Source organism: Ylistrum balloti, unplaced genomic scaffold, assembly GCF_031769215.1.
Source record: "Ylistrum balloti isolate Yb309-2 unplaced genomic scaffold, AGI_CSIRO_Ybal_v1 Utg370020, whole genome shotgun sequence".
Classification (NCBI taxonomy): domain Eukaryota; kingdom Metazoa; phylum Mollusca; class Bivalvia; order Pectinida; family Pectinidae; genus Ylistrum; species Ylistrum balloti.
Genome location: NW_026782088.1, coordinates 318463 through 343865, shown reverse-complemented (window position 1 = coordinate 343865; position 25403 = coordinate 318463). Strand labels below are relative to the sequence as shown.

General features: G+C 36.8%; 3 protein-coding genes across 3 annotated transcripts; 1 reads left to right on the top strand and 2 right to left on the bottom strand.

Moving 5' to 3' along the window:
• Window positions 1-510: 510 nt before the first annotated feature.
• On the bottom strand, window positions 511-7833 carry LOC132548620 (putative transcription factor SOX-15). The gene is made up of 7 exons (XM_060212493.1): window positions 7035-7833; window positions 5709-5963; window positions 4341-4943; window positions 3231-3333; window positions 2903-3087; window positions 2422-2536; window positions 511-1522 (listed from the first exon to the last, which is right to left on the bottom strand). The coding sequence occupies exons 1-7, from the start codon at window positions 7831-7833 to the stop codon at window positions 511-513; spliced, it is 3072 nt and encodes a 1023-aa protein (XP_060068476.1).
• Window positions 7834-8032: 199 nt separating this feature from the next.
• On the top strand, window positions 8033-9009 carry LOC132548619 (uncharacterized). Its single transcript, XM_060212492.1, has 2 exons — window positions 8033-8404; window positions 8854-9009. The coding sequence occupies exons 1-2, from the start codon at window positions 8033-8035 to the stop codon at window positions 9007-9009; spliced, it is 528 nt and encodes a 175-aa protein (XP_060068475.1).
• Window positions 9010-20361: 11352 nt separating this feature from the next.
• On the bottom strand, window positions 20362-24551 carry LOC132548611 (protein hunchback-like). The gene is made up of 3 exons (XM_060212480.1): window positions 24528-24551; window positions 22127-22797; window positions 20362-21761 (listed from the first exon to the last, which is right to left on the bottom strand). The coding sequence occupies exons 2-3, from the start codon at window positions 22779-22781 to the stop codon at window positions 20362-20364; spliced, it is 2055 nt and encodes a 684-aa protein (XP_060068463.1). The 5' UTR covers window positions 22782-22797; window positions 24528-24551.
• Window positions 24552-25403: the final 852 nt, after the last annotated feature.

Genomic DNA, 25403 nt, shown 5'->3' with positions numbered 1-25403 from the left:
GAAAATACAGATATCAACGTGAAAATACAGATATGAACGGGTGATTTGATGACTACGTGTCTACGTACCTTGACGTGCACAATTAATCTGAAAACGTCGCCGGTATTATTAAGATGAGTATTCTCAATTTAATTTCATTGGATGGCGAACTCAAGTGAGCACTGAGAAACTTTAACATAATGTTTGTGAGGGAGATCACTTGACTTTTAGCTTCTCAGAGGCAACCGGAGGAAAAAAAACGCGGTAAATTGTTTTTAAGTTGATTGTTCGATTACAGGTAAGGGACTGTGGCACTCGAAACATTTATTGAAACATAGAATGAAAACAAAGAAATGTGAATTCCAGAAACGGGTGTAATATTGAAACAATCTAATGACAGGTGACGTCATAAGGTTACAACGGTAAAGTTACAAGTTATGTAAAATGACACAAAGATCCATGCATGTTACTAGCACGGAAACGGTGTCAATAAATGTCTAACACTTCTGAATAAACCGTCACTGAGCAAATTTAGTGATCACCCAACACTTCTTCCTTTATATTGACTTTACAAGGTTCAGTGTAATTCACAACTTCTAAACCTTTTTCGGTATCTCTCATTCTTTCTGTACTGTTGTCTCGGTTCTGGTTTGTTGCACGTTCAACAGCTTTGGCATCAATATGGATTGACTTCACGTTTGTCATATTTACGGGAGTAAGATCGGTGATAACTGCGCCCGATTTAAGCGATTTGACAAAGTCATGTGCTACATCTATTACGATCCCTTGAGAGGTGATAGGGTCTCTAGTTGGATCGGTGGAGGTATACCCATTTGCATGCCTTGACAAGTTACCAGACAAAACCTCTTCTTCTGCTGCCTTCTCTGGGGATGTAAGGAACACCACATCTTCGAGATAAGTTCCCGTCGGAACATCACCTGCTGTGACATAAGGCCTTCCGTTGATGAATTCCTTCCTGTATCGCTCTATTCTCTTCTTCAATGGTCTCGAATCTTCAGATTTACCTGGTGGACTTCCCGCCTCCATAGGAATAGATCCGACACCATCGCCAGACCCTATATGAGCGGTTTCCTGTCCTAGGTAAACAATATTTGACGCACTTGTTTGTGCTCGAGTACCCGAACTGAGATCTAAAGCTTGAAGAGTATTGTTTTGATACTGCAGATCTGCGACGTCTGCTGATGGCTGTGATGTGTTGCTCTGCTGGTAACCACGGTGATTTCCGTCGGCGTAGTCGACGGTGCTATTACTGACGTCATCAAGTACGTTTATAGCACTAGTCAGAGAAGACGCAAAACAAGATTCGGAGGATGTGCGGCGTGGTTCGTGGTCCGATCCATTTCCAGTCTGTTTAGGACGAGTGACTTCTTGCTGGACACTATGGTCAGTAATAGTGGGAATCTGGTCACACCAGCTGCTGCTGCTATTGCTAAGCGGTGGCGGCGTAGGAAAGTACTTGGTCAGATTTGTCTTGTCCTCCGATTCGCTTTGCATCTTTGTGTAGTTCAAATATTTCTGCCAACTGAGAAAAAAATATCTTGTAAGTCTACATGGAAAATGCACAGAACTTATCTATTAGTCCCAGATTACATGGAAACTCGTTAAATTTCCAAACAGACATTTTGAAAATTTCAACAAGCATTGTGAAGAAAGCGAGAACGATGATAATGACATTATGCTGAGAAGGAGGAGGAACGTATTATAAAATAATTGCTAATTTTTTTCTGTGATATGTTTACAATAGCTTTGAAACACTATTCTGTGAGTAAACATATTTAAATGGTTGTGACATTGTTCTAGAAGTGGACGTCTTGGAGTAAACTTATCTAAATGGTTGTGACACTGAACCCATTCACTGTACAAATGTTGATGCTACTAGCTGTTTACACATTAAATGAATGCTGATACTTTGGCTAAACAAGGCAGATATTAATAAATTTCAATAACAAGTGATGAAACAAAACGCTAACGCCACATGCTCTCTTAATACGTTTATGAAAAAAAATCTCTTCACAAATGAAGAGGGTCTTGGGAAGACTTCCCGTACGTGAGATTACGCGCCACTACCACACATCGAATCAGAAAATTCCAGGAAACTATTCGAGAACGTCCTATCTCTACTACGACTTGTACGGGAGAGAAATGCGTGGATGCTCACTGACCCATGGTCAGTCTTATCTAAAAACAGATATGACCTACGACCCTTGACAAATAGGCCTATATATAGGTACTATCGTTAAAAATACACGAGATAACCACTTCAGTCCCTTCGATTTAAAAATAACACAGTTTTAAAAGTATAATATTGACATGTAATTCACCATCACAATGTCACTAAATAATGACACCGTTTCAAAACCAATACAATAATCAATAGCATAAGCAAACGACCAATAATATTCGGGTAAACACGTGACTCACCTGTTTACGTCGACCTGTAACCCTGACCTTGTTTCGTCATAACTGCCGTCGTAATAAAACGGGTTGTAGGGATCAATGAATCCCGTGCCACTGTCGCGCTCATAACGGAGATGATCTAAAAATAGACCACATCAGTCATCACAAATAGAGGTGTGCTTGACATTAAGAAGCTGCTTCAAAGATGTGGTACTTTGTTTAGACTCTGACCGCTGACTATGGCCTGATTTGATGCCATTCAACCATAGGATGAATATTGTCTAAAAACACTTTCTCACGAATATGGGATTTGCTTCAAGATGGCAAAGTTTCATATAGTTGTTTATGAACTTTTATCAAATGCTATAGAAGCAGGAAACATACGGAAAATATTGACCTTGATATTCTTTCTTCCACAGGGGCTTGGCTCCTGGACTCTCTCATGAAAGCATACACTCTTAAAACATTGCTACGCCACTGATCGTTATAGTGGTTAACGTCTTACCATCATATAGCACATCCACGTGATGCGTCTGTTCTACTGAGGGGAGAGGGAACGGCCACAACTCGTCAACGGGATCCGCGCTACCCCTATGTGATCCCGTCACTCTGACGTCGCTGGTCGTTGTCAGAGGCGTGACGTTTGCTTTCTGTAGCATCGTGTCCGAAGTGGAAGTACTCAAAATGGGTCTGTAAACAGCTTTATATAATAAATCTTAAATTGAAAATGAAAACAAAGTATCGCAGAACTTATGTTTTCTTATCAAAATGATTGGGAACCTGAGTGGTATTTTTTTAACGAGAGTATTTCGGAATAGTTCACTATGGCTTACCCAGAGGAAACAGACTTGGTTTTGGGTGGACTAATGGAATTGCTCTTGGTGAAGATCGCTTCCCTGTAGGACCGTTGTGTGGAAATCAGCATCTCTGGTGCATCTAAAAAAACAGATAATTCAGTGTGTTCATACAGTTATATTGCAAAAAAAAACTTAGCTGTGGTTAAAATCAGGAAGAGGATAGATCGGTGAATATTGATTTTATGTTGTCTGTTTGTCTATTTGTTTGTCTGTAGTCAACTTTAACCTTCTCCAAACATATTTCACCGTAAGAGGTAGGGCTTTCCTTTTTGGCATGTGTGTTCCTTGTGACAAAACTTTTCTGATAGTACCATAAGTTTTCACCATATGAACTTGATCGTGGCCTTTGACCTACATTTGAAAAAAAGTTAAACATTGACCATAACTATTGCAACATCAGAGGTGTGGCTTTCATATTTGGCAAGTGTGTTCCTTGTCACAAGACCTTTCTGGTGGTACCGATTGTTTTGACCGTGACCTTTGGCCTACATAAGTGTTTCACTAAATGTGCATGCAATTAGCACGTGCCTTACATTGTGCAGTTTTAATGTCCCACTTCAAAATTTTGTTGCAACCGCATGCATAGTTTTTCATAAACACACTCTATTTATATTAGGTAAACTTGGCTACCATTTGATATAAGATTAATTTTACTATTTGAAACTAAATTGAGTACCATCGATATAATATTAACTATCATTTAATACTGATACAATGTGACTTTTGCGGTACGAGGAAAGTTTGTATATATATACTTTTAAATGTCAATTTTCGGTAACTAATGTTGTGAGCTATATGTGTATCGACATGACTAATCTATTTACGTTTATTACACTCGTAAAACAAATCAGTCACTGATCTGGAGACGAATATCAATCCATCTGAACATGTTCGATGGTAAAATCTTATTTCTGTGCGACGTAGACAGAAATATTTCAAGCAAAGAATAAGATTTTTTGCAACTAAGCACATGACAAAGAATCATACTAGATTTCAGATATTGTTTTAGCAGGTTTTATCAATCCTATCTCCAAAGCTCTTTTACGTCCTTACCATAGGTTTATATATCATATTCATATGACTTACGAGGAATTCTACGGGAAATACTTGGCGGTCGACCTTTAGGGGAGGGACATCCCGTCACTGCACTGGACAGTGACCTAACATTCCCGCTAGCAGGACTTCCTCTAGTTGTCAAAGAAGAAGCTGTCATCTTCAGTGGAGATTGGCATACTGCAGATGATGTTAACTGAAGTGTTGGGCCATGTTCCTTCTTGGATAGAACTTGTCTAGTAACGACCGGTGTTTGACTGCTGCTCACTGACTTGAAGGCTGTTGGCCTCCCGATCGATTCTTTGTCAAATGACTCCCTGCCTCTAGTCCCCGACGTCTGATGTCCTTCTGTCTCCATGGATAATATTGGTTTGGGACCAGTAACTGTCTGTGTCAGCTGGGAAAAGGAAGGAAGTGGAGACGTCACGCATACATTGGATGTGTTGACAATGGAAGTTTTTGGGTACACGGTCACTGGAGTAGGGGTGACAATTTGATGAGTTGCTACTTCATGTGGAGGATTGGTTGCCATTTCTGTCGGATGTTCCTTGCATGAGTTTGATCCAAATCTCGCCCAAAGGCGGTCATGCTGGGTCTCAATTTGGACTTTCTTCTGTTTGGGTTGGTATACCCAACCTGGAGTATGGAAATTAAAAATAAATAGTGTTTTACTGAGCATTTCAAAACGCTACATATATCTTTAAAAGACAACTTGCCTATGATATAGCATAATTAATATATATAAACGCCATCTTGTTCCTAGATGTTCAGTCACTTCGACTCAAAGAGAGAAACAATATTCAGGTTTCCTAACCCATAGCAATTTTGTACATCAGGAAAAGATTTAATTTTATACGTATGTATACATGTGTATCCTTAATTTTGAATCAATGAAAACTATAAAAAATTGAGGATTTGTTTAATAAGACTCGCACAACTCTGACCAAGTGTTAAACAAAGGGTAGTCGAATTGACTACAGTACATTGTTACCATCTTGTGTATTTGTTTGGTCTATAATCTGTTAACCATCTCGTCACACTATTTTCAACCTCGGTGTACATTGGATTATAGTGCAACCTAAAAAGTTTGTCGATTCTGTACCATCTCGTACACAACGTACATCAGTGCTAGTACGCTCCACACTGGTCATTTGTCTGATGAAGGTGACCGTGTAATCATCGAAACATCAAACTATAATCTGCTTCTGGTTGTGTTATAAGAACTTCGATTCTATCGACATTACCAACCTGAAGAAAATGTTCCAAAAAATGCAGCATTGTCTTCAATGTTACACTATCTAGTTTTCGGAACAAAGTCTCAGAATGTCTGGTGGGTATGAGACCTTTGAACTTTAAACCATCCGAGTCTTTGACATATATAAGGATAAATAAGCTATTTACCTGGAAAATCTCGGTTGTGTTGCAGCTTGATGCGTTCCGCTTCCCTGAAGAACTTTTCCTTCTCGGCAAGCGACATACTTCCCCATATCTCTCCGAGTCGCACGCTGATTTGTGCATTAGAAGCTTGTGGCATTTCCTCAGAGAGACGACTCCGGTAGTTCCGCGCCCAAACCATGAACGCGTTCATCGGGCGTTTGACTTTGCCATGTCGGTTTCTGAAAGTTGCGCCTGGGGTTTTGTACATCATTGATGTGCCTGGTATTGTGGAAAACATAGCATTTCATTCATACGATGTGTTTAATCATGGACAGTTTTAGATATACTGCTGCTGGTTCTGACATTTCAAACACTTGGCAAAGCATTGGAAGTAGTAGGAAACTAAGGTCATAAATCCTCCAGTATCCCGGTATCCCAGTTTGTGGTACCAGGTACCCCTTTCTCCTACCGCCATGGGGGTAAAACTGACACCTATCCCCACCAGCACCCGTATGTGATACAACGTTCCGCTATCCCCACCCGCCCCGGTATGACGAACCATGTTCCGTTATCCCCACCCACCCCGGTATGTGATACCAGGTCCCATTATCCCAGCCAGCACCTGTATGTGATACCAGGTTCCGCTATCACTACCCGCCCCGGTAAGTGATACCAGGTTCCGTTATCACCACACGCCCCCGTAAGTGATACCAGGTTCCGTTATCCCCACCCACCCCGGTTTGACGAACCAGGTTCCGTTATCCCCATCCCACCCCTTCACCTTTATCTCAATATGTGAACGTTTATTTTTTACTGTTTCACATTTTCTGACGCCTGTATCAAAAACGTAGTGCAACAATATAATGCTTTTGCTTCTACTTTTCTTTTCAAATCCAACCTTTCCAAAAATTATCACCAGAAAAAATGATAACTTATTTACTTTTTTTTTTTTACTTCTCAAAAAAGTTTATCCTTAAGAACGTTTTCGATTTCAGATATTATTATCATAGTTTCTAAATTTAAAACCAAAATCGTGAGTCCACTATGTGTCTTATTTCCGATGCTGGTAAAGCTACACATACAAATTCTTAAATCAAGCTTTACAACAGTTACTGTACACGTGACTTGTGACATGTACTCCACCAAGCTCGAGACAGAAAGACAAAAGTCGCTTGCCAGAGGCTCACCACTTCTGTCTTTCTTTACTCTCGCCAAAACACAGCTTATATTTAAGACACTGACCATACATTTTCGATATCTTGCGTTCACTTTCCAATGAATGCTTAAAGTAATATGTGTTTACAGTAATGTATGAGATATACATATCATCAATGTCATGTTTGTACTTACCAGGCATAACCTGAACAGTAGTTTTAATCGCCGGGCTAGTAATATTGCTGAAGTATTCATTACTTGGCAAACTAGGATCATTTATCGACGTCATGGTTCCTGTTGATTGGGTGGCTGTTCCAGTTGACGTTGGAATAACTGTTGGCAATGCCCCGCATGTCGGTAGCAAAGTTCTCGTAACTGAAGACACCGGTGGAATTGGCTGGACCATCGTTTTTCCCGGCTGTTGAACCATTCTTGGCATACCAACCTGAGCAGGTAGTGATGCCAGATTTCCGACCGTAGTAGCGTTGTGTCTCACGAATTGTGGATAAACGTTGCTCTGGACAGGAAGATAGCGTATTGGTGCTATTGGGCGTGAGAATGGAATTTTGCATGTCAACGGTACCATGGGTTGATAATTATGTTGCTGAACTCCTTGAAAAGCTGATGTTGAATGTTCTTGTGAATCAGATATTCTATCATTCATCTTTTCCATCACTATATTTTTTAGTATGGTTGATGCTTTTTGTGCCTCATCGTCAAAATTTCTGTCCTTGTGATTCTCGCTAACAACAATTCTATATGGAGTCGGATCAGTACCAGTAACTTTTGGATGTTTGTTGCATTCAGAAACATTTACCTTTACTTTCACAGGACAGTTGCTGTTGTTTCGGTCCTCATTGTGTTGTTGCTTAGCAGTCTGTTCAGTGCCTTCATCTGAGTTCACTTTCAGTTTTTTCGAACGAAACATATCCTCATGGTATGACACATCACGGTCCACGCTTCCAATGGTCCTCTTTGTCATCTGTTCTGTCATTTTAGTTCCGCTAACAATGCACAATAAGCTATGTTGCATGCGTCATGGAACGACAATCAACGGTTTGATTGTTCTAGGAATAATGACGCCAGATAGTGACGTCACAATTAAAACGTACATTATGACGTCATTAAATTGTCAGTAAACGTCATCAATTAGTTGTGTAATTATTTCGCGTACAGACGGTTTACAGTTGAAAATGGACGTTGACGAAAGTGCCAGTGGAGTACTACTTCCGTTACGCGTTAAGAGAAGTCTACACGAAGAGAAAATCGTATCAGCTGACGATACTGTTAAGGAGGCCGATATGATACTAATTCCGGATGAACAAATACCAATAGAAAATGAAATTTCGATAACAGATGATTCTGAACACAATACTGAAGACGCGACGGTCTCTGATATTTTCGATGAAATAGGACATTCACCATTTGAAACTGTAAAAGAATGCAAACCTAATGAACTGTATCTTTTAGAAGATGAAGATGTCGATTTAGCAAGGCGAGTAGGGTTAATTCGAGGATCTAAAGTTGACAGAATACCGATCATACCTGACAGAAAAGCTATGAGGGTATGTTAACAATATGCTTGATATGTTTTAAACGTCAGAGAGCAACCAACTGACTGTTTGCATTTTACACTTGAACGGTATTAGAATCAATGTTATCTATGAAAAATGTTTAGTATCCTCTAAATCACATGATTAATGCATATAACAAATCATTTATTATAAATACGGTGCTATATTTCTTTATTGTTATTGGTATATTGGTCAGAATCAAACGACGTCTCATCGAATAAGTAGTATTTGCCTTAGTTTTTCAGTCAGCTATTACCATGCGTAATGCTGAACAGTGATTCTGCACGCCCAGTGAGAGTGCGCTCCTTAAATCGACTGCTTCATAAGACACTTTGTAAAATTTTATCATTTGTCATAAACCGCACGCGCAGAATCACCGGATAACGATCCGACTGTTCACAGGCACCGCTAAGAGCTGTTTCTTTCATTTTCTTCTTTAGGTACTTCTACGTCATATATATGACGTCAGTGGAGAAGTGTACGACGACATTCCAGCAAAGTATCGTACGTCCCACATCAGTCTAGCACTTTACCTCAAATTATGTATACGATCCCCATGGAGCAGAATGAAATCCATTGGCCAAGGCCAGCTGTAATAAAGGTGATCTTCGCGCAATTAAAAAGGAGACAAGAAAAGCCTTCACGATGACCTTGGCTGTTCCAGGAACAACTTGTATGTCGGTGACTACAGATGTACTGTCTTGTGCACGTGCTTAGATCTGTTCCGGTATGCCGTGATCTCCTCACTTAATTAACCACATGACAAGGTCACTGTTGTGTTGTTTATCACGTGGTACATCACATGATGTGCTATTACACACAATTAACCACATGACAAGGTCTCTGTCGAGGTGTTTACCATATGGTATGTCACATTGTGTGATATCTTCACATAATAAAACACATGACGAAATCTCTGTTTAGATGTTATCATAATACATCGCAGGAAGTGTTCTGTCCATGACAATAAAGTTGACTTCATGTTAAATATGAGATCATTATTTCCCAACGACTCTGCTTAGAATCCTGAGATATTTAGTTGATATACTGATCATACTGGTTGCACTGAAGAGATATTTTCGTGACTATCCTACATATCATACGGACCACAGGATTTGAAATAAGATATGTGCAGAATCCCTCGGCACATGACGGTATTTGAAAGTTTTAAATAATAAGCTGAACTGGTTTCTGTTTCCTAAATACAATTGATGGGGTTCAGGTGTGGTCTTGACAATCAAAATTCTGTTAGTCATCTAAGCCTTCATAACTAGTCTCCTGTGGTCCATATTTCACTTTTCTACCATATCCAACCGATTTTAGACCAACACCATATAGTTATGGTGGCCAAAGCATTGACAACAGATATGGAGATGACAAACGTAGCTACAGTTAACTCTAACAAACAAGGACACAGAATAAATGTAAAAAAAGACATATAGTTTATTATATAAAAAATGCATAAAATATCTACAATAAATTACCAGTCTAGACAACTTACACTGGACACAAGCTAAAATATAAATCTATGGTTGTACAGCGTAGACTGTAACGTCATACAGAACGGTAAACACATATAATCGAGTGAAGCAAAATATCCCACATGTTAATTAAACCGCACGTGTAGGCCAAACAAAAGAGAAAGTTTTGGCCTATTTAATCGGAGACACAACATGCCAACATTAATAATTGCTGGCATTAGTCAGTACTTGTGACATGAAATGGATGTAGTTTAGAGTGAGATTTAACTCAAGAACCAGAAGGTTTCATGTCATGTTTGCACTCATACAGATCATACAGCCTCCTGTAAACAACGGAACCATGGTAGAATTCAATGTATTTATCATTTTTTAATTACAGAATCAAGTATTTCTAAAATTCCTTTACCAGAACAGTAAACAGGAAGAAATTTTGGTAAGAACTTAAGAAATGTGAACTCATACTACATATATATAAATTATAGTCATCAAGTTGCACATTAATATTGAATAACTACCAATCAAATCCTCTGGTTTGCTATACACTTGACTAAATTTTCAACTATTTTCTTTTGTACTGCAAAATTGGATCTGAGATAATAATTTAAAAAAACTACCAAATAAACATAATGTTATGTAATAACAGTCCCCTTCCCTCAAAAGACATACTCTGTCATAACAGTTCCCTCCCTACAATAGATAGTGTTCTGTCATAACAGTTCCCTCCCTACAATAGATAGTGTTCTGTCATAACAGTTCCCTCCCTACAATGGATAGTGTTCTGTCATAACAGTTCCCTCAGTAGACAGTGTTCTGTCATAACAGTTCCCTCAGTAGACAGTGTTCTGTCATAACAGTTCCCTCCCTACAATAGATAGTGTTCTGTCATGACAGTTCCCTCCCTACAATAGACATACTCTGTCATAACAGTTCCCACAATAGATAATGTTCTGTCATAACAGTTCGCTCCCCAAAATAAACAGTGTTCTGTCATAACAGTTCCCTCCCCACAATAGACAATGTTCTGTCATAACAGTTCCCACCCCACAATAGACAATGTTCTGTTATAAAAGTTCCCTCCCACAATAGAAAATGTTCTGTCATAATGGTCCCCTCCCCACAATAGACAGTGTTCTGTCATAATGGTCCCCTCCCCACAATAGACAGTGTTCTGACATAATGGTCCCCTCCCCACAATAGACAGTGTTCTGTCATAACGGTTCCCTCCCCACAATAGACAGTGTTCTGTCATAACAGTTCCCACAATAGACAGTGTTCTGTCATAACAGTTCCCACAATAGACATTGTTCTGTCATAACAGTTCCCTCTCCACAATAGACAATGTTCTGTCATAACAGTCCCCTCAATAGACATACTTTGTCATAACAGTTCCCTCCCCACAATAGACAATTGTCTGTCATAATGGTTCCCTCCCCTCAATAGACAGTGTTCTGTCATAACGGTTCCCTCCCCACAATGGACAGTGCTCTGTCATAATGGTTCCCTCCCCTCAATAGACAGTGTTCTGTCATAACAGTTCCCTCCCTACAATAGATAATATTCTGTCATAATGGTTCCCTCCCCTATATAGACAATGTTCTGTCATAACAGTTCCCTCCCTACAATAGATAATGTTCTGTCATAATGGTTCCCTCCCCTATATAGACAATGTTCTGTCATAACAGTTACCTCCCTACAATAGATAATGTTCTGTCATAACGGTTCCCTCCCCTATATAGACAATGTTCTGTCATAACTGTTCCCTCCCCTCAATAGACAGTGTTCTGTCATAACGGTTCCCTCCCCACAATGGACAGTATTCTGTCATAACTGTTCCCTCCCCTCAATAGACAGTGTTCTGTCATAACGGTTCCCTCCCCATAATAGACAGTGTTCTGTCATAATGGTTCCCTCCCCTATATAGACAATGTTCGGTCATAACAGTTCCCTCCCTACAATTGATAATGTTCTGTCATAACGGTTCCCTCCCCTATATAAACAATGTTCTGTCATAACAGTTCCCTCCCCACAATAGACAATGTTCTGTCATAACAGTTCCCTCCCCTATATAGACAATGTTCTGTCATAACAGTTCCCTCCCTACAATAGATAATGTTCTGTCATAATAGTTCTCTCCCCTTGACAGACAGAGGACAATTATCTCCTCTTGACAGACACTACTGCCAGAAAAGCATCCTGTCCATAAAAAGTTGCAAACTACCCAAACACATATTGCAGACATTTTTTTTCAAAAATTGCAGATTGGTTTACATACAAAGCACTAGAATGATATGGCACACATCGAGGAATTCTATCTAGATACATTTACCAGTGGAACAATTATTTAAAACATGAGAACATTTGTAGTGAAAAAAAAAAAAAATGATGCGTATAAAATTAATGAAATTTGTTTTTTTTAAGTGATGGACTAGCTACCAATAAATTTTTAAACATATCAATCAGAACAAAAGAAAGGTTATTAACATGATCATATGATGAAAATCTTCTGAGTTGAAAAGAAAATGGCTGTGAATGGCAATGCTCATGATTCTGTACAAAGTATTAAATGCTGCATCAAATTCCATAATCTACTTGAACTAGTCATTTTCTTTATTGAGATCAAAGAGGATACATCAATTAGACTAATTATCACCATTGACCAATAATATACACCAATGTGTCTAACTATGAAGACAAAACCACTCTCAACAAGGTGTCAATGCACTTTGATTTCATTTGCCAAACTAAAATGATTTAAAAAATGAGTTTCCAACCCTCGAAAGTCCCTTTTGTTCAAACCCGGGACCCAGTGATCCATTCTAAGGGTATACCACTCTCATTATAAGTATTACAAAATTGAAATATTATCAGAGAAATAAGAATGTCAGGAGACTCATTTTCTTAGTTGAGATACTTATTACAAGCTATAAAATGTATCAGATCAAACATGACAAACTGTTAGAGATTTCATGTAAAGTCAGTAAGTTAACATTTATAAAGCATGCCTTTTTTTGTTTTGTGCAATATCTACTGCTCATATAGGAGTAAACAATTTTTAAGAGAAAATAATCCATATACTTTTTAAATATGGGGACTAAGTGGTTTTATATTGAAAATAATCCATGGTTTATAAAGAACAAAATCCATAATGTATCTGTGGTGTCACATAGAAGGATAATCCATGGTTTGATAGCACTGAATGTTACAAATAGGTCATACTTCCACCATTTTAGATGTTAGATACCAGGACAATCCTAATTGTTGTATACCAGGATAATCCACATTGTTATATCAAATGGAAATCCACATTGTTATATACCAGGATAATCCACAATGTTATATCAAATGAAAATCCACATAGTTATATACCAGGATAATCCATATTGTTATATACCAGGATAATCCACATTGTTGTATACCAGGATAATCCACAATGTAATATACCAGGATAATCCACAATGTAATATACCAGGATAATCCACATAGTTATATACCAGGATAATCCACATTGTTGTATACCAGGATAATCCACAATATTACATACCAGGATAGTCCACAATGTAATATACCAGGATAATCCACATTGTTATATACCAGGATAATCCACAATATTACATACCAGGATAATCCACAATGTAATATACCAGGATAATCCACATTGTTATATACCAGGATAATCCACAATGTAATATACCAGGATAATCTACATTGTTATATAACAGGATAATCCACAATGTAATATACCAGGATAATCCACAATGTAATATACCAGGATAATCCACATTGTTATATACCAGGATAATTCACAATATTACATACCAGAATAATCAAAAATTTTGTATTATCTGGATATCCAAAAGTTTCATATATGATAATTTGTAATTTTATAGAGAAGGTAATACACCCAATTATGCATATATCTATATTTTTAAGTGGGATATGAAAATTGTATATAAACCAGGGGCATTATACAGTGACATTATTGTGTATACACCAGGGGTATTATACACCAAGTTAATTGTGTATAAAATTCGGGCATGATATAGTGATATAATTGTATATAATCATGGGCATTATACAGCGAGTTAATTATGTATAAACCAGGCAGATATCAATGAACAGCAGTCTAACCACAATGAATCTGTGTCCAAACCCTTTCGTTTGGGTTCTCTTCATGAGATATGATAAATTTATGTTTTGTCTTTTCAAACCTCAACTGGACATTTCTGGTGGTTTGCTGAAATTACAAGGATATCTGGATTATGAGTCAAATGACAGATTTGGGTTTTATTTGTTTGGGGTTTTATGTACTGGTATGTGTATTAGCAAAGACCATATGAATATGGTGCTCATGGTTGATGGGATGAATGGCATGTGCTTTATAGTGTCATCACACTGAAATGTCACAATCTGGACATAAAATCCAGTCACTGTATACCTACAACAGGTTAGGAAATGAAAATTGTGAACCTGGTTGGAATGTTCACTGTTTGGTTAAAAGATCACTCTTGTAGATTGCCATAGACAATTTCTACACAAAGTATTTCAGTACATAACACATGGCTAACAGGAGAAAAAATCAACCTTCATACCATCTAAAGATAATGAATAACCATTGATGCAAGAGTTCATTTCAAAAAACCTTGAACACTACAATATTTAGTAAACTATGAAGAACAAACAGATGTATCAATGGTAGGAAGACTTAGTATAGATATTTGGTATTTTTATACTAATGTAATACTTTGGTTGAAGGAGCTGCAGCATGGAACCATTAATACTAGATTTCAGCAGTAATATCATGAAAAGGTCTTTCAATAACAAAACAATACCCAGCAGTCATAATAGCTGGTATTTTTATGATAAAATTCTTGGGACTTGTACTTTTATATCTGTAAAGTTTACTGACAACAAAAAAGCTGTTAAGTCTAGGGACAACAGAAATTGTTGTCTACTGACAACAGAAACTACTACATCTATTGAGAATATAATCTGTAAAGTCTACTGACAACAGAAACTATTACATCTATTGAGAACATAATCTGTAAAGTCTACTGACAACAGAAACTATTACATCTATTGAGAACATAATCTGTAAAGTCTACTGACAACAGAAACTATTAAATCTATTGAGAACATAATCTGTAAAGTCTACTGACAACAGAAACTGTAAAGTCTACTGACAACAGAAACTATTACATCTATTGAGAACATAATCTGTAAAGTCTACTGACAACAGAAACTGTAAAGTCTACTGACAACAGAAACTATTAAATCTATTGAGAACATAATCTGTAAAGTCCACTGACAACAGAAACTGTTAAGTTTACTGACAACAGAAACTATTAAATCTATTGAGAACATAATCTGTAAAGTCTACTGACAATAGAAACTATTACATCTATTGAGAACATAATCTGTAAAGTCTACTGACAACAGAAACTGTAAAGTCTACTGACAACAGAAACTGTAAAGTCTACTGACAACAGAAACTGTAAAGTCTACTGACAAGTATAGGATTTTGACTTGCCATTGCTTTTACAGGAAAAATAATTCATAAAATAAGAGAAATACAAAAGAGACTTTATTTTGGCCTGTTTTCTCTAGTAAATATCAAAGAACCTGTAGAGTTTCTGTTTCCAGAACACCTTGCAGTATCTATAATCAAAAGACTTAATATACTTAGAAAAAAACTTTCATCATTTCTTATATTGATATAAGAAAATAAAGTGAAGTACATTAATTGATGATTTTTACCTTTCATTGAAATAAAGTAATCACAGACATGCTTGTTAGTTTCTAGCGGAGATAATGTGTCTGTTTATCAGACAATAAAACAAGACTGAGGAACCCTCCATTTCCTGATACAATTTGTACAGTACTGTACTAACTTTAACTTTAATGTGTTGTAAAACTGTATTACATCCCCAGTAAATGTATTACATCTCCAGTAAATGTATTACATCTCCAGTAAATGTATTACATCTCCAGTAAATGTATTACACATCCAGAAACTGTATTACATCCCTAGTGACTGTATTACATCCCTAGTAACTGTATTACATCCCTAGTGACTGTATTACATCCCTAGTAACTGTATTACATCCCTAGTGACTGTATTACATCCCAGTGACTGTATTACATCCCTAGTAACTGTATTACATCCCTAGTGACTGTATTACATCCCTAGTGATTGTATTACATCCCTAGTGACTGTATTACATCCCTAGTAACTGTATTACATCCCTAGTGACTATTACATCCATAGTGACTGTATTACATCCCTAGTAACTGTATTACATCCCTAGTGACTGTATTACATCCCTAGTGACTGTATTACATCCCTAGTGACTGTATTACTTACATCCCTAGTGACTGTATTACTTACATCCCTAGTGACTGTATTACATCCCTAGTGACTGTACTACATCCCTGGTGACTGTATTACATCCCTAGTAACTGTATTACATCCCTAGTGACTGTATTACATCCCTAGTAACTGTATTACATCCCTAGTGACTGTATTACATCCCAGTGACTGTATTACATCCCTAGTAACTGTATTACATCCCTAGTGACTGTATTACATCCCTAGTGATTGTATTACATCCCTAGTGACTGTATTACATCCCTAGTAACTGTATTACATCCCTAGTGACTATTACATCCATAGTGACTGTATTACATCCCTAGTGACTGTATTACATCCCTAGTGACTGTATTACATCCCTAGTGACTGTATTACTTACATCCCTAGTGACTGTATTACATCCCTAGTGACTGTATTACATCCCTAGTGACTGTACTACATCCCTGGTGACTGTATTACATCCCTAGTAACTGTATTACATCCCTAGTGACTGTATTACATCCCAGTGACTGTATTACATCCCTAGTAACTGTATTACATCCCTAGTGACTGTATTACATCCCTAGTGACTGTATTACATCCCTAGTGACTGTATTACATCCCTAGTGAGTGTATTACATCCCTAGTAATTGTATTACATCCCTAGTGATTGTATTACATCCCTAGTGACTGTATTATTTACATCCCTAGTGACTGTATTACATCCCTAGTGACTGTATTACATCCCTAGTGACTGTATTACATCCCAGTGACTGTATTACATCCCTAGTAACTGTATTACATCCCTAGTGACTGTATTACATCCCTAGTGATTGTATTACATCCCTAGTGACTGTATTATATCCCTAGTAACTGTATTACATCCCTAGTGACTGTATTACATCCCTAGTGACTGTATTACATCCCTAGTGATTGTATTACATCCCTAGTGACTGTATTACATCCCTAGTGACTGTATTACATCCCTAGTGACTGTATTACATCCCTAGTGAGTGTATTACATCCCTAGTAATTGTATTACATCCCTAGTGATTGTATTACATCCCTAGTGACTGTATTACATCCCTAGTGACTGTATTACATCCCTAGTGACTGTATTACATCCCTAGTGACTGTATTACATCCCAGTGACTGTATTACATCCCTAGTAACTGTATTATTTACATCCCTAGTGACTGTATTACATCCCTAGTGACTGTACTACATTCCTAGTGACTGTATTACATCCCTAGTGACTGTATTACATCCCTAGTGACTGTATTACATCCCAGTGACTGTATTACATCCCTAGTAACTGTATTACATCCCTAGTGACTGTATTACATCCCTAGTGATTGTATTACATCCCTAGTGACTGTATTATATCCCTAGTAACTGTATTACATCCCTAGTGACTGTATTACATCCCTAGTGACTGTATTACATCCCTAGTGACTGTATTACATCCCTAGTGACTGTATTACATCCCTAGTAATTGTATTACATCCCTAGTGATTGTATTACATCCCTAGTGACTGTATTATTTACATCCCTAGTGACTGTATTACATCCCTAGTGACTGTATTACATCCCTAGTGACTGTACTACATTCCTAGTGACTGTATTACATCCCTAGTGACTGTATTACATCCCTAGTGACTGTATTACATCCCAGTGACTGTATTACATCCCTAGTAACTGTATTACATCCCTAGTGACTGTATTACATCCCTAGTGATTGTATTACATCCCTAGTGACTGTATTATATCCCTAGTAACTGTATTACATCCCTAGTGACTGTATTACATCCCAGTGACTGTATTACATCCCTAGTAACTGTATTACATCCCTAGTGACTGTATTACATCCCTAGTGATTGTATTACATCCCTAGTGACTGTATTATATCCCTAGTAACTGTATTACATCCCTAGTGACTGTATTACATCCCTAGTGACTGTATTACATCCCTAGTGATTGTATTACATCCCTAGTGACTGTATTACATCCCTAGTAATTGTATTACATCCCTAGTGATTGTATTACATCCCTAGTGACTGTAATACATCCCTAGTAATTTTATTACATCCCTAGTGACTGTATTACATCCCTAGTGACTGTATTACATCCCTAGTGATTGTATTACATCCCTAGTGACTGTATTACATCCCTAGTAATTTTATTACATCTCCAGTAATTATATTATGCACCAAGTGATTTTATCCTTTGTAAAAGTAATGTATCTAATGAGCTCTGAAGTATAAATAGGAAATCAGTGTAACAAAACTTTTAGTTACAAGTTGATTAATGTACTGAGGTATTAGCTGTGTGTTATGTTTAAGTGCTTTGTGCCTTGTTTGAGCAGCAAAAGTCTTATTTTTATTTCTGGAAATTATATCATTTTTACAGTTTCATTGAGCACATCACTGTGTTTTACAAGATCATGGTAACAGACTCCAATACTTTTGTTCAACAACTTCATATTGTCATAATTGATAACATGTGAAAACCCTTAAAGCAAAATATAATTCATAAATGTACAATCCTGAAAAAGTCCTATTCCATTTTTTCAACAATTTTGGTAAAAAGTATGTCAAAAGAAGATCCATGAAAAAGTTAAAAAAAAATAAAGCTCACCTGCAATATATATAGGAATAATATAATGAACAAAAGATTATGTTGAAATCACAACATTTAAGAAAAAAAGAGAGAGAACTTAAATAAATTCAATGTAAATCTTAAACACTTGCCACTTTCAGAGCCATATTTGTACAGGTATAGGGTCATTTAATTAGATGATACACCTGCTATTTGTATGTACATCTTCGTATACACAGCATAAATCTATTACTTTAAAATCTTCAAGCAATTATCTGGTCTAACAGATTTAGAACTCCAGCAACACATTTGTTCTAAATTATTATAAGACTCAACTCAAGCAATATCAAATCCCCTTCCCTGTAACTACAAATAGAAGCAAAATGCAAACGTTCTTGTGATACAGAAGAATCAAGGTTATGATATGAATAGAAGAAAACCTATGTTGTGTGTAAAACATCACAATAAATCTATATAAATTCATTAATTCAAAACTCATACAAATACACTGCCATTTTGTAAATTTTGATGAGTCTCATTATTTAGAGACATTGAGGATTCCCAAAACAGGAAAGTGTATTGACACAGGAAACGCATGCATCCAAGATCTATCATACAAGTCCCAAATATCACTGGAACAGTTTCAACAAAACAAGCACTTAAAATTGTATTAAGTATATTAGAATAGATTCTCAATTTGCATTTAAAGCTATAGAAATGAAGATATATGTGTATACATGTTTAGTTTCATTAGTTTCTATCATGGAAATAACTGAATTACAATTATTATATACAGAAGAATACATCTTAGAGTCTCGGCAGCCATTCTCTTCCTCTAACAGTGTTGGAGTTTCCAGAAAGAAAGTTTGAATACATGTGTTAACAAAGAAACATTAATCAATAACAACACAATTTGGCTGATATCATAATATGCAACAAAAGAATAATTATGGGTATGTAATTATTTTATGTATCGGTGTTGTGAAAATTCCTTCATGTTCACCTTTAAGTATAACTGATATGTTTGTAAAGCATTTCTGAAGTTTCTTTGTATGAATGCCAACTCAACACATTGTAACATAATGAAAAACAGTTATTGAAATTAAAAGGATTCATGGCAAACACCTGCATGCTGTTGTTCAAAGCTACAAATTTGAAATGGAACATTTTATATAAATATGTACAATGTCAAACTTCTATCTAGAATATTCAAAATAACAATGAAAATAAGAACTTCAATCATTAGTACATTCAAGTTGATCATCAATGACATAAAAATACATAAAAAAAGCAAAAAAGATATACAAAATATCAAATATTTTGAAACTTTCAATAACAACTTAATTAAGCTCATCGATTTCACCTATATTGGCAGTGTAAAAAGCACAGCATTCAATGAGATCACAAACAAGTAAATACAACTGTAAGATTGAGTAGCAACTACATAACACATATACAGATACAGATTCCCATTTGATGAGAACATTTCCTGGACCAGTGAAGTCACAGACCAGTAGCTACTGTCAGTAGTGATGGCCCCTCATTATATGAGAGTAAAAGCCATACTTGTTGCCACAATGTTTGCCACAGACATTACAGACAAATGGATCTGTGTGACTGTGGCATCCGATGTGAATTGAAAAGAGAACCTCATCATCAAACGTGATACCACAGTGATTGCATCTGTTCTCTGTAAGTTGAAAGTTTTGCTGCTCTGTAAAGCTTGCCTCTCCTGGCAGCGAACGAGATCTTTGATTCAAACACCGACCTGATGTCATGATCTCACACTGTACTCCACGCTCAACACAACTTGCTGACAATGTTTGTGGGGTGTCACTAACAATGCTTGACTCTGTTTTGATGATAGGTATAGAACATTGAATGCCTACACTGGACATTTCCATTTTAACAGTGGTGTTTACAGTGTCGTCCACACTGGCTGTTGTCCTTACTTCTATACTTGCCCTGTCCCCTCTTTGTGAGTGGCCAGAGTCAGCAGACAATGTTTGTCTTATTTCAGCAGATGTTGCCACCTCATTACATTCCATAACCATGCTACCATCTTCCACCTCTGAGTAACTTCGAGAGAAGGGATGCAGCTCTAACCGACGTTCTTGGTCTGACAAAAACTGATGTCGTGGAGGAGGTGCAGTACTGGACACATCTGCAGTCTCAGGAGTGTCCGGGTGATCAGGGGGCTCAACTTTCACCTTGACATGACCTTGAAGTGTCTGCATGCCCACTTGTATAGGAGAATGTGCTACACGTATGTGTTGCTGCTGCTGTTGTTGATGCTGCTGTTGTTGTTGTTGTTGTTGATGCTGCTGTGAGGGATCAGCTGCCATGTAAAAGCCTGATGAGGATATGGTGCTGCTTGGTGTTGGCATGGAAACGGTCTGAGGATTGTTCATAATGGAGGATACAATGGATCGAAGGTAATTAGAAGCCATGTGAGATTCATCAACTGTTCGTCTAACTGGGGCAGCATAGCTTGGGTACTGTCCTAAACACTGACCTTGAAGGGGTTGGGCAGGTTGATGAGTGTAGTGTACTGGTGTTGAATGAATTCCTCTTAGAAGTGAGTGGAGAGCTGTGGTTGCAGCCATACTTTGAGGGGCAGTGGATGTGGGGATGTGACCAGGATTCAAGTCAACATGGCCTAGCCTGTACTTAAATTGAGCAGTGTCGTAGCCAGAGGGTCTGTATGGACTGGTCTGAAATTGGTAGTTTGGACCAATCTGTTCATTGTGTACTTGGCTGTAGTGCTCACGGAACTTTCGAGGAAGTATTGTAGAGTAGGTACATTTCTCACACTTGAGTACGCTGACTGGGTTGTTGCCGATATGCAGTCTTCTATGTCTACGAAAGTTGCTCTTGTCATTAGTTGAATAGTCACAAAGAGGACATTTCAGTGCCTTTACACCTGAAAGTCAAATTACATCTAAAATTACAGGGTAAATAAAATCATGTTAAGTTCCAAACCTTGTTTTACTGATGTCGTCAGATTAACCTACAACTGTTACATCTCAAATAGTGGTTACAAATAATCATAAGGAAATGATAATGAAAATTCACAAAATTTAGCAAAATACAATGAACCTAAGCATTACCAGTCATCTCCCTACAACATACTGGGATGCCTGACTTCAATAGTGTCAAAATTTGAGGTTTCAATAAATAACATGTTGTAAAAATGATGTCAATAATTTTTGGTGGTCTTTGTATAGAAATGGCCTTTAACACAAGTTTGAATGTATATCTAAACTTGTGTCAGTTTGAATACTGTACCTCCATGTCTGGGCATGTGGAGCTGCAGTTGTGTATAGGTGGTAGCTGTGAAATTACAAAGCCGACATTTATAAGTCTTGTACTGTGTCTTTGTCCCGTTGTCATAGGCAATCATCTCCGGTGAGGAGTCTGGTAGGGTATATGTGGCATCCTCACCATGGTCTGTTGTGTCAATGTTAATGGGTTCATACTTTCTTGGGTCATCCATATCACCAGTGATTATGTAGGAGCTGCCATCTTCGCTGTGTGAGAATTCTCGATCAGACATAATGATTGGAGGAGGAGAGGAGCTATGGGTTGACAGAGACAGGGAGGGAGAGGTGGCAAAACGTGACTGGAGTGGGGACTGGCCAGGGGACTGAGAAACTGGCTGTCGCTCCACAGAAATCATTGGGTCAGAGTGACGCCGTATTTGAGGGGGAACTGCTGCCATTGCAGATGTTGAACTGGCCATGTGTTGTGCATGAATATTATCAGCTAGTGAGACTTGGGGGTCATCAATGTTTGTAACATCGATATCTGAGTTACCAGTGGACACATCTCGAGACACTATTGCACTGGCCATGATGAGATGAGAAATGGAATTAGGCCCATTGGAGGCATGCAGGTTTCCATCATTTTGCATTCTTTGTTCTCCCTCTGGGGCACCATCCATCGTGTCAGTTTAAAATCTGAAATTTTAGATGGTTTAAGTCATGAAAATGTGCAAAAGCAAGTATATGTATATCAGCAGTTAAAATATTAATGAATACGTATTCACCTACAAATAACAGATTTTTATGACTAGAAATCTGTCTTTCTCACCATTTTACATCTTACATTAGTGTATAGTGCTTTATTACCTGGCATTTTTCTCGTAATGACAACAGAAATAGACAGTATACACATATGTACCTGAAATACATTCAATTTAGTATCTTTGAATTACTAATTATCACTTACGTCACAGATAAATATACTTCCACTGATATTGCTTTAATATTAATACTACAATTATATATTCATAAGTTTCAAAATAAATGTCTTTCAAGTTACTTACACCTTTTAATAAGTCTCACTCACCCTGTACAGTGTACGCATAACTTTCATGATTTTTTGTTTATATCAATATACACAAATATCGTAAATTTTCAATTAACAGGATTCAATCTCACTGCCAACAAAGTACAACATTCTTTGTATTCAGTTTCATGGTTCTAAAATCATTAGATAAAAACAACAATTTAAATTTGGTCAAAATCGACTCTTGTTTTCGTGGATAGAGTTTCACCAGGCCCCAACACCAAACACTCTGATGGATTCTTAAACATATATATCTTGTCCATGAAAATGTCTACCTCTGGTGTTGAAGCCTGACGAAACCCAGGCAACCACTCTATTTCATAACTTACCTTTACAATATATACTAGAACATAGGAATAGAATTATAATTGAAATTACTCATTATATTTACTTGATATAATAAGTTTGTTGTCTGAGTTAAGGCACTACAAGTTCTCAATTGAGTGATGGCCTATAATGTTATCAGTGTCAGCGCCTACCCAAGGTAATGAAATGTGATATATTATTTTAACTAGACCTTTATTGTATTATTTGACATTAAAACTAGATAAGCTACATTTGCACAACAGGTGTTATTAACTTGGCAGCACCATACATATTTTATACATGTTTTAAACATTTGCAACAAAAAAAAAGGGTGTCATCTATCTATCAATGGATGTGACACTGTATATATTTACATAACAAATATTCATTTCTGTTAACTTAATATGGGATAAAATGGCAATTTATACCACTGCATTTGTTCTACATCAACCGGTGTATAGACATAGCGACTATTTAGTGCAAAATGTGAGCACACATTTATCTCTGTGCTATTTTTTGCCACACTATAAGCAAGGAAGGTGATAGGTTGTGATTTCCTTTTTGTGTAAAAATATACAATGTTGCATCGGGTACATGTCAAAAAATTGATGCCCTTTTTTGTTTTAAATGGTTAGTGTATTTTTATTTCAAGGCATCCAGCATTTATTAACTAACTGATTACTGAAAGCAGGGTGTAACTATCCCTCAAACTGCATGACCTATGCCTTGGCATGTTGTGCCAAACCTGCGGCATATATTGTGCATGTGTTTGTTAATAATCTTAATCGATCCTTAAGATTGGATATGACAGCCGGCAAAGACATTCTGGTTATGAAATGATGTATCATGTCTACCTTGCACACCATCAATTTAAACTGGTCAACACTGCCGGTATAACAGACGGGTACAGTACTGCATCACTCTTTCAACATGACATTAACAATAACGACTGCTTTTATTTGCACAATTCAACGGAAACCAAGGGGAAACTATTTATATCAACCACTTCATATAATTCTCTAAATCTAATTACCAATTATAAACGACAGTATATCCACAGAGACTCCATCAGTGATTCAAAATGATCAAATTTGTATCTTGATCCGTCGAATTTCCTTGTATCGTCGGCCATTTTGACAAATGGTGTGATTATCTATCTTCTCATCTGAAGAGTTTTTGTGTGAATTTCTGATTTACCTCCCTTTATGTTTCAATATTTTGCATAGCAGACACGTATTACATTACTTGCCATCATTACGCATTCGTAATGTTTTAGACCTGTTATACATAAAAATTCGCAACATATATGTAGTTTATTTCTCTTTTTTTAAATAGATATATCACCAATTTATTACAAATATATCACCATATCACCAATTTATTATAGATTTATCACCAATTCATTATCGATACATCACCAATTTGTGATAGATACGTCACCATTTTATTATAGATATATGACCAATCTATTATTGATATATCACCAATCTATTATAGATATATCACCAATTTATTATAGATGTATCATCAATTTTTCTAGATATATCACCAATATATTATCTATACATTACCAATTTGTCACCAATTTATTATAGATATATCACCAATTTATTATAGATACAAAACCAAATTTATTATAGATAAATCACCAATTTATTATAGATATATCACCAATTTATAATAGATAAATCACCAAATTTATTATAGATAAATAACCAATTTATTATAGATAAGTCACCAATTTATCATAGGTATATCACAAATTTGTAATAGATAAATCACCTATTTATTATAGATATATCACCAATTTATTATAAATACAACACCAAATTTATTAGATAAATCACCAAATTTATTATAGATAAATCACCTATTTACAATAGATATATCACCAATTTATTATAGATAC

What these genes read in the sequence shown, in the direction of transcription:
- LOC132548620 (XM_060212493.1), bottom strand. Translation starts at nt 7,833, where the DNA reads ATGACAGAACAGATGACAAAGAGGACCATTGGAAGCGTGGACCGTGAT. An exon ending in ACACAACCGAGATTTTCCAG is followed by an intron (nt 4,944 to 5,708) that starts GTAAATAGCTTA and finishes TCCATACTCCAG; the next exon opens with GTTGGGTATACCAACCCAAA. An exon ending in TTACAGGTCGACGTAAACAG is followed by an intron (nt 1,523 to 2,421) that starts GTGAGTCACGTG and finishes TTTTTTTCTCAG; the next exon opens with TTGGCAGAAATATTTGAACT.
- LOC132548619 (XM_060212492.1), top strand. Translation starts at nt 8,033, where the DNA reads ATGGACGTTGACGAAAGTGCCAGTGGAGTACTACTTCCGTTACGCGTT. An exon ending in CTGACAGAAAAGCTATGAGG is followed by an intron (nt 8,405 to 8,853) that starts GTATGTTAACAA and finishes TTTCTTCTTTAG; the next exon opens with GTACTTCTACGTCATATATA.
- LOC132548611 (XM_060212480.1), bottom strand. Translation starts at nt 22,781, where the DNA reads ATGGATGGTGCCCCAGAGGGAGAACAAAGAATGCAAAATGATGGAAAC. An exon ending in CCACATGCCCAGACATGGAG is followed by an intron (nt 21,762 to 22,126) that starts GTACAGTATTCA and finishes TTTGACTTTCAG; the next exon opens with GTGTAAAGGCACTGAAATGT.